At 39.5% G+C, this 22418-nt stretch overlaps 1 protein-coding gene across 1 annotated transcript in view; it reads right to left on the bottom strand.

Moving 5' to 3' along the window:
* Positions 1–2459: 2459 nt before the first annotated feature.
* Positions 2460–22418, bottom strand: part of WDR7 (WD repeat domain 7) — a 426984-nt gene continuing 407025 nt past the window's right edge. Inside the window, exons 27-28 of the mRNA XM_004379257.2 lie at positions 18273–18377; positions 2460–6375 (exon numbers count right to left, since the gene is read on the bottom strand). Of these exons, the coding sequence (XP_004379314.1) occupies positions 6172–6375; positions 18273–18377 (309 nt within the window). The 3' untranslated portion in view covers positions 2460–6171. The remainder of the gene's footprint in view (positions 6376–18272; positions 18378–22418) is intronic.

Here is a 22418-nt window from a genome sequence, read left to right as displayed (position 1 = left end):
CTTCAGAGTTCTGAAATGAAGCCAGGGGCTGGGCTTTTATTCCTCCTCCCTTACCCATCATTGGATGTGGTTTTCCACAGCAAAGGGAGCAGGATCTGGGGTAAAATGGATCTCTTTAGTTCTGAAGTGATCTTCAGAGGACTCAGCAGGGAGTTGTTAGACTTCAACACTCCCAGCAGGTGGGGGGAATAAGTGTTTCAATCTTTGGGTAGAGTGGAAGGGAGCAGTTCTGGGTAATGCACTGTGGCAGGCATCTGGTATACCATGCTATCTACACAGTAGAATTCAGGATAAGGAGAATGCGTAACTTATTTTTTAAAGCAAAAAGAGATTTAAAAAAAAAAGAAAAGAAAAGAAAAAGAAAATTAAACTTTAAAAACTAGTAAAAGCCTGGAGAAATAGTTTATTAGGACTTTAGACTTATAGATATCACATGTTCTTTGGCACAAGAGTCTTTTCTTGCAGTAATAGCTGCAAGCAAGAGGTGTCTGGATTGTCAGTAGTACCTACCCATGCTCTCAGGCTGTAGGTCTGAAGTAGTTTTATATCCATTCAGATCATATAAAAACGTGGAAGTCCATAGAATTCCTACCTATCACAGCCTCTCCATCCTAATTACCTTCTATTCATTCCTGAAGGCCCAGTGCAAATGCCTCCTTTCCGTGAAGCCTAATGACTCTACCTCACCAGAATTAACCAGTCCCTGTGTTCTCATTGCTCCTTATCCACATCTGTTTTTAGCACTTATTCCATCATGTTGCGGTTCTTTGCTAGATTGTGAGCTCAGCAGCAGCAGGAAAATAGAATACAGAACATATGCTTGGCATATACTAACATTAATAAATGATTGTTGCTTAAATAATGACATTTCATTACAATGGATTACATTTTCACTAAAACTTAAAAAGTGTCACAAGGTTGGTCAAATTTTAGACAATCTACTTCATATGTGGGAAAACTGAAGCACTAAGTTATTTTGACACTAGTCAAAACAAGAGGATATTCAGTAACAGAACCTATACATTCTGTCTCTTTTGCTTTGGTGATTCTATGAAATATGCTCTATAATACTCAGTAAATCTTGTTCAATCTCGATAGAGGTATATTTGGAAGATACTCATAAAAATAACTCAGAGTCGCCCCCAGTGCTAATGTGAGTCCTAATTTAATGGGGTGATTGACTGACTTTCTTAGGAATCAGTCAAAACTTCAAAAGCCATAACCAACCAGCATCATCCACTGACCTATATTCTGTATTTCTTCAGTGTCCACAAATCTTGGTGAAAAGGAAGACGGCAACAAATAGCAACATGGCAAAGAGGCTGGTGAATACAGGTAGAAGCACAAGGACTCTCCACTGGGTAAGGTGTCCAGACCTGTGACTAGAGTCCAGATAGAACACAAAACAAAAAGCCAACAATGTTTTCCAAGGAACAGAGATTCATTTATAATGTTGTGTATCCATGCTCATAAGGACTTCTAAATGCCTACTAAAATCCTAGCTCACACTTACCGAGTGCTTACTACATGCCAGTCTTCCAAGTATTGACATGCATAATCTCATGGGTTTAACAAATTCAAGAAATACTGGCTACCTACTACAAATCAGACATGTGCTGAATTCCTGGTCTTTTCTGGGAAATCTCAGAGCACTGAGGTGTCTTGGCTGCCAGTGTTTTCCTTCTGAAACAAATTAAAACTAAAAATTTCCAACCATATCTTACTTCCTCAGAATAGAGTGGATTTTTTTTTTCAAATGAGAAAGAGGGCATATAATTGGAGGCTATACTTTCACTGTCATATTAATAATCATATACTTATATGTTTATAGCAGGTTTGTTGATGATCACGTCCATGAGAAAGCACACAGGTGGTGACTTTCGGTCCACAGTGTACTCAGGATTCCTTTGTCCTTCTGAGCTTGGCGGGAAGGTTTGGGCGCCATTCGACTTCTTGGTTTTCTTATCTATAGGAGAGAAAAGAATCTATATCGGTTTGATGGAGTTATCTGTCTACAGAATGAATGGATCTAATCTTGCTGGTAAGAACGGAGTGAATTGCTTAAGCCTTTCGCTTAGAAGGGCACTAATTAGAATAGACTCTTATAAGTAATTTGCTTAAAGGGACTATGGAAACTAGAAGTAATTCAAGTTCCAAAGATGCAGCAACGTGTTCCTTATGCCAAAAATTGAACTAAATGTGAAGGAGGGTCTAAGATTTATGATGTCACCATGGCAGGGCAAACATGAATCACAAAACAAAATTCTGAGATGTTAGCATAATGTGATATAACCACTCAAAATATAACTTATGTCCAAGAAAATCAACAGAATCAAGAAGCCTGAACACCTTCTTGGGCACTCAACATTCATAATGATGCCCCTTTTAAAGGCTTGATTAAAAACAATGATAATCTCGAATGCGCAATTGTTCAGTTCATTTAAACAAAAATTACAAGCACAAGCCTTTCTGAAATCTTTTTTAGTTTGTAAACAGCAAAAAGAACTAAACGTCTAATTTTTGAAATTCTTCTGGCTTTTCTTTTTGACCTTTGGTATTTGTATGTATTGACGATCTCTAAACCATTGTACAAAAACACCTTGAAGTGTCAAGCTTTAAAAATTAGTCTTCTTTTCTCTTTCTCCTGTGCAGCTTGGATTATCTTGGCCTTGTCAGAATACATTCTCTAGTTAGAGGCTGGAAATATTTCCCTCCTGGCTCCAAAGTATTGATTTTCTTCAACACTCAGCTCTGTCAGTCAGCCGAAGGGGTGAAAGGTGAAAGTTCACCCAGCACTGCTCGGCTTTACCTTCCTATTAATGTCATGCCCTTTCCACATTTGATCAGTTTATGTGATCACCAATCATACAGAACTGTTACTGCCCCTATTTTCCTATAAGGATACATTTAAGTCATCACCAGACATTAAAACAATTCCTGGACCGATGCTCTGGGCATTTGATTAGGGCCGAGAATGCTGCTGCATTCAACTCCTTTATGTTTCTCTTATAGACCATTATACTGTGACCTAACGATTGACTCAATTCAAGCTGTTCAATCTTCTTATCTGAAAATTAAAACAAATACGTTCCCTACTTACACATAACCCTCTGTGAGCGATGATGACCTATTTTGTTATTCTTGCTCTTTCTGAAAACCAATTACACCGTTTACCTCAGGGATTCAAATTCAACTCCAAACTGGGTATTAAATGAAATGAATTTAATGATCTCACCCAGCTCCCGTGGGGCAGTCGACCTATGTCATCAAATCTGACAAGATATAATTTGGTACAATTAACAGTCTATTTAGGAGCAACTTAGGGTACAATTCCCTTGCCCAAACTACAGAGGGTGCTGTTGAGTTTCAGTAGGAGAGTCTATCTAGTTCTCACACTTTTGCAGTGTAGGAGAGGGACTTCCTTCTTTACTGTCCCTTGTGAGCAAGCTTACCTTTCTTGAAGCTAGGTCTCCAGGAAAATGAATAATTAGAGAGAAATAGAAGGCTTTAATTTGGTACCAAAGAGAGGGGAAAAGAGCATGTGGACTTCGATTGAGAATGTTAAAGAAGAATGAACAGAAGAAGCAATCATATGTGAAAAACAGCCTTCAGTACAATTCTTTTTTATTTAACACACATATGTACACAGGGACATTTAGTACATACAGAGTCTATTAAGTGAAATAATCAAGAAAAGTCTTGAGAGGCAGACATTTTAAATCACTTGCTGTACACAGTGACTTCAATCATTACAACATTTTCATACAGGTGTCACGTCATGTCATCTTTTGCTTGTGAATTACCAACTAAGCCGCATATGTCTCTACATTTACAAGGACAAGTCCAAATACAGTGCCAACAAAATCAATAAAACACTTAAAGCAGACACTGGGGTGACAGTACAAAGTTTACCTCAGTGCTGAGAAATGTAAGCTGTGATGAAGTTTGGGACTGTGGTCGTCAAAATTGCCAAGGAGAGATTTGTGTTAACAAGAATGCAAATATTAGTTTAGCAGCTAGAGACGTCTGTCTAGCCATTAGATATCACCCACCCCAGAATCCCACAGTCACAATGTTCTACTGGCCAGTCACCCTGTCTGGCCTGCATCCATCACCTGGCTGTTTGGCTCCTCTGGGGCTCACAGGTTTGCTCTAAATCTCCCCGGGGTATCTCACCCGAATATTTGTGGGGGCCGGCCTCCGTTCCCACACGTTTTCCTGATGCACTGCAAATTTTGTTTAAAAAAAAAAGTCTCTAAGGTACACTTTTATCTCATCATTCCACAATAGCTTTCTAGTCTAGAATAAATTAATTCTGGTTTAGGTTCATAAAGTAAACATGTGCTGAGTACAGAGAAGACTTGGGGAATCCACTGGAAAAACAAAGTGCACCTTTACTACACGTTTTTACATCTCTACCGAACGCAACAGCATGTTCACCAAACAAAGTTTACACTATATAGCTCTTTGCTTCTTCCTTGGAAACTACATATATGATCTTTATAATTACAATGTACATGCATGTGGCATAAATTCGCTTTTGAAAGAACACTCAAAGTGTAAAACCAAGGAATAGTACAGATATGCCACCAATGGAAATAGCACACTTCACATCAATACGAAAGAGGAGTTCTAATGATCTTCACTGTTTAATATCTTCCTTAAAGATCTGCATCAGTGAAATAACAGATGGATGTTCCTGGACTCTGGCCCTGCTTTTTTGTGTATTACACAGACTCTGACAGGCTATGCTTTTAAAATTAAATACTCCCATTATCATTTTGGTTCCTCTGTAAACTTTGCATATTTTCTCTGAATTTAATAAATCATTTTTTCTATTTTGAATTTAATAAACCATTTTGCCCAACTAACCAACCAATCAACAACCAACCAACCAACAAAATCCCCGAATTATATACAGATTAAAGTTTGTTAGGAACAATTCATACAAAATATTATTTTATGGATTTTTTCCCCATTATTATGAGCAAGACCCAGCATAATTTGACATGAGAAAACAGTTACCTAGTTCAAGCTTACTTCAAAGCATGATGAACACCCTCATTGCAATGTTTATTCAAATACATTGATTGAGAGCTCTCACATTTTATATATATTCGTCAGAGCTCACGCCACGTTTACTAATTTTCTAGGACAGTTGTTTAAAAGAAATGCCTTCTTTGTTTTCTTTTAATTGATCACTAGTAGTTTGAAGGCTGACTTGTAATTATTACATGATAACTGACATATGTCATACATATGGGGATTGCAGACTCATAAAATTTCTGAAGGGAGTGGGGGTACGCTCTACCCTAAACAAAAACATCTGTAGCAATAGATACGAGAGCCTTCTTTTTAGGTATATGCTATGTTTCCAAACTTGGTTCTTTATCACAAAAGTTTCTTAAGAGATTAGTTATACTGACTGGATAATTATATTATCTAGTTCATATGAAGTGATGATTTGTATTTTAAACTACTAAATACACTATCAACTTAAGCAGGATATGAGCACTTTAGAAGGCTAGGTGTCTGGACAACTGTATTCTCTGCAAGGAAAATGTTTTTCTTTGCTATTTTCTCACAAATCTCAAATCAGTTCGGTGTCAATAAAGAAGGTAGTGGCTCAACTCTAGGAAATTAGATTAAGTAATTTCCTAGCAATCCTTGGAAGGAAAAAACAACAACAACACATAAACACAGAATCTTGTTGGTAAACAATAATATGCTTTAGGAAAGCCAAAGGAAAATAACTTCGATAATTAGGGCCGCCACAATACCTCAAAGCCCAGCGTCAAAAGGCCAGTTCCAGCAGCACTGCCGAGGTGGGTTTAGGTCCCTGGAAATGCCGATCTGGGCTGAGAGTGCAATCACAGTGTTTATTGATTTCCAGGCTTCTGTTGCACCAAGCAACAAGAGTGTTCCCAGGAACCGCTGCCTTTCCCCTCCCATGTCTGGCAGGGAAAAACTACCCAGTGATAGGGCGGCCACATCCGGCGGAGCTGTGTGTGCATGCTCTAATCAATGGGTGGCATGAGTGGGGTCTGCCCCAGAACCATGCAGAGGCGACACCCGATGACACTGGTGTGGGCAGGCACTGAGGCATGCTCGAGTGAGGAAGGACAGAGGACTGAGAGCACGCCAGTGTAGTTAGAGCACCGGCTGGGAGTCTCAGACTACGAAGCGGTGCTCCTTGCCGTCATGGGCCATCAGGATGACGTTGCGGTTGGAAGTCCAGATGAGGCGGGCCAGTCGGAGCGCGTTGTGGGAGCCGGGGGAGGCGGGCTGCACGGGGGGTACCTGGTAGGTTTTGATACAGCGCAGCTGAGGGGCCGAATTCAGCATGCCGATGCTTCCTAGGAGCGAGGTATTCATCTGGAGGGAGAGAGGGGATGACAGCACATGTGTGTTTAAAGAGCCATTTTCCTTCCATGAACACAGGGGGGTTCAGGTGACATACACTTACGGCCACTTTCTCCTCTATGTGATTATTCAGACTCAACTAAGACTTTATTCTTAACCCCTAGAGGGTTGTTTAGGAAGAAAGGCCTGGTGATCTATTTCTGAAAATTAGCCAATGAAAACCCTATGGAGCACAACAGTCTGATCTGCAACCCATCATGGGGATAGTGCAGGACCGAGCACTGTTTTGTTCCATTGTGCATGGGGTTGACATGAGTCAGGGGCCGATTCAACAGCAGCTAACAACAACAAAGGGTCCCTTAGGATGTACTTGAAATTGTTCTGATGCTGTTACAGTAGATGCACAAATACAGAGAAATTTGACTTTGTGGGAAGAATTCGACAGCAGGAGAGTACGACGATCTTTAAGAAGGGAGCTGAACAGTAGATGCTAACAAAACAGTTTAATTCAACAATATTAGGAAACCCTGCTGCCGTCAAGTCAATTCTGACTCACAGAGACCCTACAGGATGTAGAACTGCCCCACAGGGTTTCCAAGAAGTGGCTGGTGGATTCAAACTGCTGACCTTTCAGTTAGCAGCCAAACACTTAACCACTGTGCCACCAGGGCATTGAATAATACAGACTTTTTGGTTCTTTAACGACAATGCTAAGAGTGGTCGGTTACTGGATCAGAGGTTAAAACTTACCCCCATCTATCAACCCCTTCACTCCTCACCTGCTTTTAAACAATCTAGTACCTAGAAAGCTCTTGTCTATTTTGAAGGGAAACACAAATGAAGTGCATTTCAACATTATTTGTGACTCATTGTTTTGATGAGCTAAGTACACTTTTAACACTTTATTGACAATGATTTTTTATAAGTCAGTATTTCTGTTTAGCAGCTTTTCTGAATTTAAAATTATTTTAAGTTTTCTTAATCCGTTCATAATTGTGGAAAAATGGCATGAAAATTATAAATCATGAACAACTATCATATTTTTACACAAATAACACGTATCCTCTGGGTTTGTTTGCCAGCCATGACCTCCCCACTTCGAGGCATCCTCACAAGTACTGCCATGCCAATCCTCTTCCACATGTTGCTGTAAACAAAAAAAAACAACATAGTGCTTACGTGGCGGGGAGGGTGTGGCTGGCAAACAAACTCAGAGGGCACGTGTTATTTGTATAAAAATACAGTACACATTCATTTCAAAGTACTGAATCTTGGATGTTATCTAAAGCAACTCATTGCCATCGAATCAATTCTGAGTCATAGCAACTCTATAGGACAGAGTAGAACTGCCCCATTGGATTTTCCAAGGAGTAACTGGTGGATTCGAACTGCTGACCTTTTGGTCAGCAGCTGAGCTCTTAACCACTGTGCCACCAGGGCTCGTGGATGTTACCTAAGTGGACGTTATCTGAGCAATGGAGTCTGAAGAACCCTTTAGATTCTAAGCATTACTTTAAATGGTTTCAGCAAGCATCACCTGTGTTATTACAAACTACACAGAAAGCATACTGAAAACTAGCACAGGAATCTTGGAAATAATATTTTTTCTTTGTACTCATTTTCATTTCCAGTTCCCCTCTCCAGTAAAACCTCCACCTAAACAGGGAAGATTTGAGGGAATTGCATAAAGCATGCAGATTATGACCCCATGTACACAAATGGTTGACACAAGAAACCTTGGCAAATCCTAGGACGTTTAAGATGTGTTACTGCTGATATCACGCTCTGCATTAGGATCAGGACAAACTATCAGCCATTCCTTCTCCGGGCCCTTCTCGGCAGCAGGAGGGTGTCAGCAGGCGTAAATCATGGCATCTCTAGCATGGTGTGTGCAGGCTCCACTGACATTTTCACAATTTAAATCATCTTGAGTAATAACCCTTTTAAGATGACTAATGTTACTGATTTTCCTGCATTAATAATAGTGCCGAGCACAACACAGAGGTGAAAAAAAATCACTAGTGTACGAGGTCACATTTTAAAACCAAATGTATGGTTATAGTTAACTCTTTCTGCTAAAGTTCAGTTAACACTGAAAACCAGGCAGTATCTTACTGTCGTCCTTTCAAAAGTCTCTTTCCTTGCTTCGTTCCTTCTTCCTTTTCCCAAAAACTCCATAAAAGATTAAGGAAAAAAAATCAATGCCTTATTGCTTTCTGGAGGTTCCCAAATAGTTTAAATATAAACGATGATGGTAAGTTCCATTTGATAGTTCTCACTTCCACAAAAAGGAACAGTACGTAATAATTTTGTTCTTTTACAGAACAGCTCCAAATGATCCAGAAAATTCCTGGTTAAAATTAACTGGCATCAAAGGCATACTGAGCTTCTTAAAAATCTAATTTCTCAGTTGATAAATAACTGCAAAGTATTTTTCATTCTTTATGGATTTTCACTGATAATATGAATGAAGCTTAATTTCTGCTGGTGGCTCAAAATGCTAGGGGCATCCAAAATGCCCAGACACTTTCCTATTTTTAATTCTTCCCTTCAAATTTAGCCAGGCACAGGAGAGGTAGGCTAAGAGCTAAACAGGGCCAGGGAGGAAATACCTTATGGAAATGCTATAGATGGAAAGATTAAACAAAAAAAGAAAGCATCTATTTTTGTTTCTGGGTTCCCCTTACAACTTTGACAAATGCCTTTGGGAGGGTCAAACAGCCTCCTGCCTAGAATAGAGCAATGTGAAATTCTGTAAGGGACATAGTGATTATAGTTGCATAGTGTTGGAATGAAGATGAGCACCATGTTAACTATAATCCATTGCTCCTCGGACTATCCTTTCCCTATAACCTCTTCAAATTAGGGATGAATCTGAAACAGTAAGGGTGAGTATTAATTTTCCCAATGAGCTCAGCCAAAGAACTCTCGCTGAAGGAATTAACCACTTTGTTATTCAGTATTAATGTATTCTTGACCAGTGACTGACTGCCAACTATGCTAGAGAGAAACGTGAGCCCTGAATAAATGGAAACTACTTGGAATTATAATTTTTGGTTATATTAAGTTTTTTCCTTACTATAAAGATAATACGTGGTCACTGTAGAAAATGCAAAGAGTAAAGAGAAGCATAAGAAAGAAAGCAAAAATCCCCTGAAATCGCACTTCCCAGAGACAACCACTGTTAACATTTTGATAGAGACCCTTTCACATATATATGTCACACACACACAAAGGAGATGCAGATATAAGGGATATTATATAAGCAGGCTCATATTAAATGGCAGTTTCACAGTTTGCTTTTTCATTCAACTGTTCTTCATTCAGCTGACAAGGGCAATCTTTTCACGTTAATGACTACAGATTTACATCATCATTTTTAAAATGGCCAAATAGTATTTTATTGTATAATGGTATGAATAAAAATAAATAAAAACCAATATTTGTCTAATTTATGATTAGCATTTCTGAAAGAGGATATTTATTTGTTGGAGGGTGGTGAGAGAATTACAGATGCATCTCATTATCAGACTCTCCTTGCTCAATGGAGATACCAAAGTGAGCTATTTGAACTGTGGGAAATATGATGTTGGAGAATGGAAGTGCTTGAATGATTGTTAAACTACCTCATTCAATAGCTAAGTATGTAAACAAACTAAAATGCAATTTTGGATTTTCTCTTCTCTTTAAAAATAATGTTTCACAAAACCAGTACCGTGAAGACTATTTTTTGAACACATAGAAACACATATACACATCATTCACCAAATAACAGGAAACGGTTTAATGCTATTCGCAATACAAGTAATGCTGCACACAAACCTTTTACTAAGTCTCACTTGAGTAATTATCCAACCAATATTTCTCATTAACACTCATTTCTCAGCAAAGATTTTAATAGCCGATAGCTCTAGTAAGGTTCTGTATTAATAAGACTTCATTAAGTTTCCAAAATATATTACAGTACACTTACTGGAACAATATAAAAGTATTATCATACATCATTAGAACTAAACAACAGCTATCTAAATAAATTAGCAAAGCCCATTTGGGGAGAGCAGCAGTAGTTCCAACGCTGCTTTTTGGATCTTCTTTAATTCAAATAAAAGACCGCTATGCTTCAGACAGGGGTTTTATTGTATTTTCGTGATAAAGCTGAAATGATATGTTTCTGGATGGTCCACTTAAATTTCAAGACCAAGCTGTGTGTAATTTAAGCATGCAGGAATAGGCTGTATTTTAAGTTCTGACATTGGTTTGAGAGGCAATAAAGAACTGGGTGTTGCCTGAGTTGCTTTGGTGCTCCGTGCCCTGAATGCCCACTTGTGCAGACAACACAAGGCAGCCCTTGGAGTACATGAGCTTGTGGACTAAGGTGCTGCTGCCCCGTGCTGCACAAAGCCACATGTACAGGCACGGAGGTTTAAATGTACTTGGCAAAGCCTAGAGACAACAGAGGCAACTACAAGGGGTAGGGGTGAGGGGGAGGGAGGAACCGGAAGATGAATAGAGGTTATTTCAAAAAGGTATCATCTGTAGAGGGCACAAATACAGATACTTACTAAACACCTCGCAGGATTGGTTCATGGGGTCTGAAGGCTTAGGACCATAGTCTAGTGGGATAACTCAGTCAACTGGCATAATATAGTATGTAAAGTTTATGTTCTACATCCTAATTTGATGAGTAGTGTCTAGGGTCCTAAAAGCTTTCGAGTAGTCATCTAAGATACAACTATCGGTCTCTACATGTCCAGAGTAAAAGAGAATGAAGGAAACCAAAGACCCAGAGAAGAAACTAGTCCACAGGACTAACAGTCTGCACAAACCATGACCTCATTTACCCTGAGACCAGAAGAACTAGATGGTGCCCGGCTACCACTACTGACTGTTCTGATCAGGAACACAGTAAATGGATTCTGATAGAACGGATGCAAAATATAGAACAGAACTCAAATTTTTTTTTAAATTGTGCTTTAGGTGAAACTTTACAGAGCAAATTAGTTTCTCATTCAATAATTTATACACAAATTGTTTTGTGACATTGGTTGAAATCCCTGTATTTTGTTGGTACTCTCACCTTCCACACTCCAATTCCCTGTTTCCATCTGTCCATTTTTCCTGTCCCTTCCTGCTTTCTTGTCATTTCTTTTGGGCAAGTGTTGCCCTTTTGGTCTCATATACTGATTGAACTAAGAAACACGTTCCTCACGTGCTATTGTTTGTTTTATAGGCCTGTCTAATCTTTGGCTGAAATGTGAACTTCGGGAGTGGCTCCGGTTCTGAGTTAAAAGGGTTTCCGGAAGCCATAGTCTCAGGCATTCTTACAGTCTCTGTCAAACCAGTAAGTCTGGTCTTTGTGTGTGAATTTGCTATTTTGTTCTACATTTTTCTTCCAGTCTGTCTGGGACCCTCTATTGTGATTCCTGCCTGAGTGGTGGTAGTTGGGCACCATCTAGTTCTTCAGGGCTCATGCTTGTGGAGGCTGTGGTACTTGTGGTCCATTAGTCCTTTTGACTAATATTTCCCTTGTGTCTTTGGTTTTCTTCATTTTCCTTTGCTCCAGATGGGATGGGGCCAGTAGATGTATCTTAGATACCCACTCACGAGCTTTTAAGACCCCAGATGCTACTCACCAAATTTGGATGTAGAACATTTTCTTATGAACTTTGTTGTACCAATTGACCTAGATGACCCTGATAGAATGGGGGCAAAATATGGAACAGAACTTGAATTCTTAAAAAATCTAGACCTTTTAGATCAGTTGACACTAGAGGACTCCCTGAGACTATCGTCCTGAGATACTCTTTAAATCTTGAACTAAAACTATTCCATGAGGTCATCTTTTAGCTAAATAATAGACTGGCTCATAAAATAAATAATATTACCCCTGAGTACTGCACTCCTTTTAAAAAAACATCTATATGTGACCAAACAGTCAACACTTACTCTAAAGCAAAGACAAGAATGAAGGGGGCAGAGAAACTTGTTGTTAGGTGCCGTCGACAAAGTTCTGACTCACAGCGACCCTATGTACAACAACAAAACACTGCCCAGTCCTGTGCCATCCTCACAATCCTTGCTATGCTTAAGCCCATTGTTGCAGCCACTGTGTCAATCCATCTCGTTGAGGGTCTGACCCTCTACTTTACCAAGCATGATGTCCTTCAGGGACTGATCCCTTCTGATAACATGTCCAAAGTATGTGAGATGTAGTCTCACCATCCTTGTTTCTAAGGAGCATTCTGGTCATGCTTCTTCCAAGACAGATTTGTTCGTTCTTTTGGCAGTTGATGATATATTCAATATTCTTCTCCCATACAGTTCAAAGGCGTCATTTCTCCTTTGGTCTCCCTTATTCATTGTCCAGTTTTCACCTGCATATGAGGTGACTAAAAACACCATGGCTTGGGTAAGGCACACCTTAGTCTTCAAGGTGACATCTTTGCTTTTCAACACTTTAAAAAAGAGATCGTTTGCAGCAGATTTGCCCAATGCAATGTGTCATTTGATTTCTTGACTGCTGCTTCCATGGGTGTTGTTTGTGGATCCAAGTAAAATAAAATCCTTGACAACTTCAATCTTTTCTCCATGTATCATGATGTTGCTTATTGGTTCAGTTGTGAGTATTTTTGTTTTCTTTATGTTGAGATGTAATCCATATTGAAGGCTGTGGTCTTTGATGTTCATCAGTAAGTGCTTCCAGTCCTCTTCACTTTCAGCAAGTAAGGTTGTGTCATCTGCGTATTGCAGGTTGTTAACGAGTCTTCCTCCAAACCTGATGCCCCATTCTTCTTCATATAGTCCAGCTTCTTGGATTATTTGCTCAGCATACAGATTGAATAGGTATGGTGAAAGGATACAACTGTGACACACCTTTTCTAACTTTAAACCACGCAGTATCCCCTTGTTCTGTTCAAACGACTGCCTCTTGACCTATGTACAGGTTCCTTATGACACAATTAAGTGTTCTGGAATTCCCATTCTTCGCAATGTTATCCATAATTTGTTATGATCCACACAGTTGAATGTCTTTGCATAGTCAATAAAACACAGGTACATACCTTTCTGGTATTCTCTGCTTTCAGCCAGGATCCATCTGACATCAGCAATAATATCCCTCGTTCCATAACCTCTTCTGAATTTGGCTTGAATTTCTGGCAGTTCCCTGTGGATATACTACTGCAGCTGCTTTTGAATGATCTTCAGCAAAATTTTACTTGTGTGAGCTATTAATGATATTGTTTGATAATTTCTGCATTCAGTTGGATCACCTCTCTTGGGAAAAGCCATAAATATGGATCTCTTCCAGTCAGTTGGCCAGCTAACTGTCTTCTAAATGTCTTGGCATAGACAAGTGAGCACTTCTATTGCTGCATCCATTTGTTGAAACATCTCAATTAATATTCCGTCAATTCCCGGAGTCTTGTTTTTTGCCAATGTCTTCAGTGAAGCTTGGACTTCTTCCTTCAGTACCATCAGTTCCTGATCATATGTTACCTCCTGAAATGGTCGAATGTGACCAATTCTTTTCAGTAGAGTGATTGTGTATTCCTTCCATCTTCTTTTGATGCTTCCTGTGTCGTTTAATACTTTCCCTGTAGAATCTTCAATATTGCAACTCGAGGCTTGAATTTTTTCTTAAGTTCTTTCAGCTTGAAAAATGCAGAGCGTGTTCTTCCCTTTTGGTTTTCTATCTCCAGGTCTTTGCACATGTCATTGTAATACTTTGTTTTGTCTTCTCAAGCTGCCCTTTGAAATCTTCTGTTCAGATCTTTTACTTCATCATTTCTTCCTTTCACTTCAGCTCCTCAAAGTTCAACAGCAAGTTTCAGAGTCTCTTCTGACATCCATTTTGGTCTTCTCTTTCTTTCCTATCTTTTTAATGACCTCTTGCTTTCTTCACGTATGATGTCCTTGATGTCATTCCATAACTCGTCTGGTCTTTGGTCATTAGCGTTCAATGCATCAAATCTATTCTTGATATGGTCTCTAAATTCAGGTGGGATATACTCAAGGTCATACTTTGGCTCTCATGGACTTATTCTAATTTTCTTCAGTTTCAGCTTGAACTTACATATGAGCAATTGATGGTCCATTCCACAGTTGGCCCCTGACTATGTTCTGACTGATGATATTGAGCTTTTCTATTGTCTCTTTCCACAGATGTAGTCGATTTGATTCCTTTGTATTCCATCTGGTTAGGTCCATGTGTACAATCGCCGTTTATGTTGGTGAAAAAAGGCATTTGCAATGAAGAAATCGTTTGTCTTGCAAAATTCTATTATTCAATCTCCAGCATCATTTTTATCACCAAGGCCATATTTTCCAACTACTGATCCTTCTTCTTTGTTTCCAACTTTTGCATTCCAGTCACCAGTAATTATCTATGTATCCTGATTGCGTGTTCAATTTCAGACTGCAGAAGTTGGTAAAAATCTTCAATTTCTTCATCTTTGGCCTTAGTGGCTGGTGCATAAATTGAAATAACAGTTGTATTAACTGGTCTTCCTTGTAGGTGTATGGATCTATCTTATCACTGATCACCATAGTACTTCAGGATAGATCTTGAAATGTTCTTTTTGATGGTGAATGCAACGCCATTCCTCTTCAAGTTGTCATTCCTGGCATAGTAGACCATATGATTGTCCGATTCAAAATGGCCAGTACCAATCCATTTCAGCTCACTAATGCCTAGAATGTCGACGTTTATGTGTTCCATTTCATTTTGGATGATTTCCAATTTTCCTAGATTTGTACTTCGTATATTCCACGTTCCAATTATTAATGGATGTTTGCAGCTGTTTCTTCTCATTTTGAGTCATGCCACATCAGCAAATAAAGGTGCCGGAAGCTTGACTCCATCCACGTCATCAAGGTCGACTCTATTTTGAGGAGGCAGCTCTTCGCCAGTCACATTTTCAGTGCCTTCCCACCTGAAGGGCTCATCTTCCAGCACTATATATCAGACAATGTTCTGCTGCTATTCATAAGGTTTTCACTGGCTAATTCTTTTCAGAAGTAGATTGCTGGGTCTTTCTTCTTAGTTTGCCTTAGTCTGGAAGCTCAGCTGAAACCTGTCCGCCACGGGTAACCCAGCTGGTAATTTGAATACCGGTGGCATAGCATTCAGCATCACAGCAACACACAAGCCCCACAGTATGACAAACTGACAAACGCATGGGGGAACAACCAGAAACAGAAATAACCACCAGAAAGGAAATAATGAGAAAACTGACACACTGTGTAAAATGTAACCAATGTCACTAAACAAATCTTGTAGAAATTGTTAAATGGGAATCTAATTTTCTGTGTAAACTTTTGACCAAAAACACAATAAAATATCATTTGGGAGAAAAAAAAAAAACCCTATGGAGCAGTTCTACTCTCCACACATTGGGTCACCATGAGTCAGAATCGACTCGACAGCAACTAACAGTGAGACTGAAGGTAGAGGCCTGGAGTAAAGGAAAAAAAAAAGATATTATCTAAATAGTGATCATGAGCGCTAATATAAGAAAGGGTGCTAGCCAAAATTCCATCGATGACTGAGGCAGAAACTTTCATAAAAATAGAAAAACACTCATGGAAGGGATAAAAAGATCTAAATAAAACCTTCACGATCTAGATAAAGGGAAAAAGATTCATTACTTTGAAAATACAGGAAAACATTGGAAGTGGTTTTAAATCTGGCTAATATAAGACGTAGTCCTTTATATAAAAATTATATTTGCTTAGTAGAAAAAGGTTGGACAAGTGTAACAAAAGAGAGGCTTTTTTGTTTACTCAAAAGAAGAAAGCATGGATAGAACACAAGATCCTTGAACAGCAGGGAACCCATGACTTGTAGATGTCCATATCTCTAAAGTGCAGGCCAGTACCTAGCACTTGTTGGTGGCCCTTGAGTCAACCTCAACTCATGGCGACCCCATGGTCAAGGGAATAAGACACTGCTCGGTCCTGAGCCATCCCCATGATTGGTTGAGGATAGAACTACTGTGATCCATTGGGTTTCCACTGGCTGATTTTCAGAAGTAGATCACCAGGCCTATCTCCCTAGTCCGTCTTAGTCTGGAAGCTCCACTGAAACCTGTTCAGCATCGTAGCAACGCGCAAACCTCCACTGACAGACAAGTGGTGGGTGCGCTTGAGGTGCACTAGCTGGGGATTGAACCTGGGTCTCCTTCATGGAAGGCAAGAATTTTACCACTGAACCACCACTGCCCTCATACTTAGCACTTAGACACTCAATAAATGTTGACTGAATGGAGCTTTACATAAAAGCTCCTCAGAGAATTTAAGAGTACAGAAAATAAGAAAAAGTTTATATCAAACAACAAGTTGGTATAATACAGACCACTGTGTTAGGCTAAGTAGAAAAAACTGTTGACAGGTAAACTCTTTAAAGAAACATTTGTTGCAAAAGTCCAGTTTATGGACAACTAATGGACTCATTCTGGGGCATCAGTAGTGTAAAATAAGAGTTCTGTGGTTATTCACTGGGAAAAATGAAGACCAGGTGAGCTCGCTGAGGAAACGAGTTTAAGCTAGTTAAGATGCTTGAGAGACATTCTGAAAGAAAGTATAATGAGAAAATAAACTGGACAACTAAATTAGACGAAGAGTAGAAAAAGTCTATGACAGATCTGGAAGTTGTCATGCTTTAATAGCATGTTGTTAATTAAGCAATTATTGTATCCATTTTACATTTTATTAGCTATTGATTTTTTTTAAACCATCATCAAGTTCTGCTGAAGCCTTGTTTAAGCTTTTTTTTTAGCTTTCAAAGCAATAAACGGAACCTCATACAACATACTTGCACCTTGGAAAGTGAAAACCAAAAAACCAAACTGGTTGCTGTTGAGTTGACTCTGACTCAAAACAATCCTAAAGGACAGGATAGAACTGCCCCATAGGGTTTCCAAGCAGCGCCTGGTAGATTCGAACTGCTGAACTTTTGGTTGGCAGCCGTAGCTCTTAACGACTATGCCACCAGGGTTTCCTGGCAAGTGAAGGTAATATAACCAAATCTTAAATTAACTTTTTTGGGGGGATTGATAATGTTTAAATTTTTTTAAATTATCAGGACTAAAAGAGAAATGTGATTAAAAAGAAAATGTGATGGAGAGTTATCATTGAGGATAACAAATTCTATTATTAAAATTAGTTGCTCAAAATTAACATTTATTTTACTCAGAATTAAACAATGGCGTTCCTATGAACTGCCAGCCAAAGATGCTCAGATTCTTTTTAGACGTTTTGAATAGTTTGGGAATTAAGAGCATTATGTGGGAAATCTAGAATGCACACAAAGCAGAGATAATATGAACAGGACATAAAGTTATTACTAGGCTGCATTATTTTCCCTCTGAACTTTCAGAGTTGAAGACTCAACGACTGTGCTAGAAGATCTGTGTAAATTCCCAGGCTGAGCTTCGCCTCTCCCCAGACCGGCAAACACACCATGCCCTTGCTTACCTCTGAACCGCTGCACCTGCTGCCCCCTCGCCTTAAGCACCCACTCCTCCCCACCCTTACACCTGGCCCTTCCTCAGCATCTCATGTCTCAGAGGTCTCCTCCTGCAAGCCTTCCCAGGCCACTTAGTCTAAGGTTCCCCTCTGTATTGTAATTGCTGGTTTATTTATCTGCATCTCTTTCAGACCTAAAGCTCTGTGACAGCAGACGCTCCCTCGTCCCAGATTGCTAACTCTATTCTCAGTACCCTGCATGCTAATGCCTGGTACATAATCAGTAAGCAATAAATACTTGATATTTGTTGAGGGAAGGGAGAGAGGATGGCAGGAGGGAGAGGCAGGGAGGCAGGAGGGCAGTCGGACAAGCTCAACAGGAAGCTTTTCCTACCAAAAGCAAAGCATGCCGCGTCCTTCAAGACCCCTATGTCTGCACTTACCTGCCAGAAAGAAATGTGGCTGTCAGTGTTTGAATAGGTGGCAAGATATCGTCCATCAGGAGCAAAGGCCACTGCAGTGATTGGCCCCTTGTGTCCATGGATTGTCTAAAATAAAATTCAGAAGTCATTAATGTGTGCGTGCCACAGAACCATTAGACACGCAACTTCACTTATACATGCAAATGCATTCCATGTTGAAGAAGTTATTTCACAGATATTTAAATACTGTTATTCTCTTTATTTTGTTTATACAATCAGGATAGAAAAATAGGAAAAGCAACCAAAGTTCTCCAACTGATATATTTAAGGGCTTCAATCCTGTTCTGACATGTCTATCGGTTTCCTAGTTGGGAGGGCCGCATGAGCCCAAAGAAAACCCACACCTTAACAGAAAAACTAATGTGTTAATTCATTTATGTCCATTATAGGTAAGATTTTTTACAACTAATTAGAAAGGTAAGAAACCGACCACCAAACCTATCCAAGAACCTAGCTCACCTGAAAGGAAAAACAAAGCTGTATCATAATATTCCTGTTCTGAAAAGAGTTAGAGGCTCTAATTCCAACTCCTTGGTTTTTCATGTTTTATACTTTGTTTCACACCAACGACACCGTATTTAAATGCATGCAGCTACAACTGGCAAACATACAGGTATGCATGTGTTGGAAGTTTGGACACACATATTAATCAACTACTATCAAAAACAAGTTAGCAGGGATACTTCTGAGCCTTTGCCAGACAGCTATCACTGATATCACTGATTTAGCCATGAATAAGAAAAGGACATTGTATTTTAGAATAGGTCTTTGTTAGAAGGCTTTTACTAAGAAAAAATTACACTCAAGGCTAATGATATTAATAATTACAGAAAACACTGGGATACTAAGAAAATTAACATATTATAATATTAATCACCATCCACTCAACTATTAAAGATCAAACACCTATTGCATTCATCAATATTCAGTCTGGCTTACAAGCTGTAGGCTGGTCTCCTCCCTTTGTCTAGAAAGAAATGGGGAAGTATGTTCCCTTACACTAAGACAATACAGGAAGTTTGTTCCCATCTGCAATTTTAGATGAAGAACTGTGAACCTGAAGTCTCACTGAAAGCATCAGGCTCGTTATGTGACTCAGCCCGTACACACTGTAAATTTCAGGAGGCTTCTTTCATAACTCATAGCAGAGTGCTCACAATGAGGAAGAGAGGAGAGAGAGGGGAATACAAGCACATTCCTCAGGGCTCTGCATTCTGTTGTTTCCATCACTCCTCTTTCAAGGCATCGTAACATCCAAAAGAATGTCTGTTTTTCAGAACCCAAAGAAAAAAGGAGGTAATCTTGGTGGTGCAGGCCGGGGCCCTGGGCAGGCAGGGAGCCTACTGAGTTGGACTGTGTGGGTTCAAGTCCAGACCCCCAAAACCAAAAAACCAAACCCATTGCTGTCGAGTTGATTCAGACTCATAGCGACCCTGTAGGACAGAGCTGAACTGCCCCATAGGGTTTCCAAGGCTTTAATCTTTACAGAAGCAGACTGCCACATCTTTCTCCTGCAGAGCGGATTGTGGGTTCGAACTGCCAACCTTACGGTTAGCAGTTGAGTGCTTAACCACTGTGCCACTAGAGCTCCTATCTGGACCCCATTACTAACTAACTGTGTGACCAGGTCATGTTATTTAACTTCTATGTTAGTTAGCCCAGTCTATGAAGTAGGGATGATGATGATGATGATACCTGCCTCATTACCTGTGAAGATATGAGATAATACATATATAGTACTCTGCTCAGTGCATGGCACATAATAAGAATTCAAAAAATGTTATAAATATTTTTGCTACTCCTCCTTGCTTAGAAGATGACCAAACAAATGTAAACAATCACATAACTTCAATGAATTGAGCACACTGTTTAATGAAGAAACAAGGGGGAAAAATGCCCTCACTGCATATATCAAAATCAGTGTCAGCATTCAGGGTTGCCTAGAAATATCACACAGATTCCAGACGGGGTAACTATCCATGGTGCTGGCCCACAAATGTAGTGCTAAATTAAACAACAGAGTGAACCTGTTGAACAATTATTGTCAGAAACCAGCTTAACATCAACTATACGAGAATGAGAATTATCGCACACAGGGAAAGAAAAAAAAAATTACATGGGAAAAACTGGCCAGTTCCACCTCTAATGTCAATTTAATAAGCTCACTGGGAAAGCAATTTTAATTTTTTTTTTTTAAATAAAGATTTAGTTATGCCAAAAATCTGAAATGTTACTGCTACTAGGCCAATGTGAGGTTACTTATGGTTAAGATAGTTGATAAGTAAAGCCTTGCCTTAAAAAAAAGAAGCTGCCAACTGAAGGCCCTTAAGCTGAAGCCAGCTTGGTTTGGTCTGCAAGAATGTTTTTCTAAGTCATCAGATTTCATGTAAAATCAAGATTTCCAGCCTCTCCTAAAAAACTGGAAGTCAGGTAATTCTGGCCTTTGTTGTCACATGGCAACATTAGGCACGGCTGAGTGAAGGCAGCCACTTCTGCCAGGGCACATATTCCCCATGTCAACAGTCCCAGCACTGGCACAAGCAAGGGCCTGTGTGCCCAGCACCAGGCTGCCTCGCTCATGGACTTGCTGCCTGGTCCCTCATGGCATTTAATGTAACCCTTCCATTAAAAATACTTGATTCAAAAATCATTTCTTCCATGTTCTGGGATCCCAGTATCCATCTCAGGTGTGAACACACTAAAGCCTCCTCTAAGAAAAACTGTAAGCTCCCCAAGGTCCAATTCTGTGTAGAAGTGGATTGATCCACCTTCTGGAGTTTTGGTCCCTAGATTCCAACACAGAACGCCAAGCCTGCCTGCTTCAGATTGGCATCCCTCCTTAATCAGCAGTCAGCATTACTTCAGACAATTAGAGAATTGACAGTGAACTTCTATAAGCCAGTATGTCTAAGGGATGTAACAGCCCAGTGGGCACATTACTGTACTTTCTGTTCACTAAGTTAGTCCTACCGCAAAGGCAGAAAACCTAATACACCAAGACCGTATTTGCTCCTTCGGAAAAGTCTTCACTAAATTTCTATTTCATATTATGCCTTCATCTTTTATAGAGGGTTGTACTTAAAACATCTACTTCAAGAATACTTCTGTGTCAGTTGAAGACATTGTTCATTATGTTATCTAGTGTCTCTAACAGAAGGTCCTGTGAAATAAGTTCTTCCTGGAATTTTTGGACAGGAAAATGTTCCTCTTTCAAAAAAAAAAAAAATTTTTTTTTTTTTGCCTTTTTAAAATCATGTAGCAAGAATTACATAATCAATCTAACATGTGTTTGCTTTACTGCCAGGAAATTCAGAACTAAATTTATGCTCATTCTGTGCATCTAATAATAAATACTTCCTACTCATTTCACAAATCATTGCTCTGTTTACATTTTGTGGTTGAGGTCCTCGTATATATATACTGACTTTAATTTTGTTAGCTCTTTAAAGTCTGTTTTGGGTAAAGGGGGACTGCACTTTAGATTAGAACACATCAACACACTAACACCCACAGACACATACACACACAGTATGGTACTGGTAGGTGCCCCACAGGGCTGTTTTTTAAAGCAACCTAGAAAAAACTATGGCGCACCATCTGCAGCTGACAGACAGACAGACCTACTGTCTTATAATCAAGTGCCACTCATGGTGAGTCAGAGAAGCTCGCGGTTTTAAGTGCTTTGGTGCATCTGGTGAGTTCATTCCCATCTCCCTGTGAGGGAGGTGCTCCAGTCCTCAGTGTGATGGAAATGTTGCCACTGTCTTTCGTTTTGAATCTCTGAACTTCTGAGGTCTGTGCAGGTACCACCTGAACTAACTTTAACCTCGATTCTGGCATTAGCGATGCAGCTGTGAGGGGGGCTCACCGCAAACTTCAAAGTGCTTTGTGACAGGGCAAACCAATGGTTTGGATCTTAAACGCTAGACTGTAGAAAGCATTTTCCAAAACAACAGGTGTCAAAATAAAAAAGAGGTTTGGTCGACTTTTTAATGTGCAAATGAGTATCATGTCTTGCTATATTTTTCATCAAAGAAATTGCTGTCTTGAAAAGATAGAAACGGAATACGAAGAAATTAATCTAATTCAGGAAGTGCTATGGAAACA

Source organism: Trichechus manatus, unplaced genomic scaffold (genome assembly GCF_000243295.1).
Source record: "Trichechus manatus latirostris isolate Lorelei unplaced genomic scaffold, TriManLat1.0 scaffold00063, whole genome shotgun sequence".
Taxonomy (NCBI): Eukaryota; Metazoa; Chordata; class Mammalia; order Sirenia; family Trichechidae; genus Trichechus; species Trichechus manatus.
The sequence above is the reverse complement of the archived record's forward strand: the minus strand, read 5'-3'. Positions and strand labels throughout refer to the sequence as shown.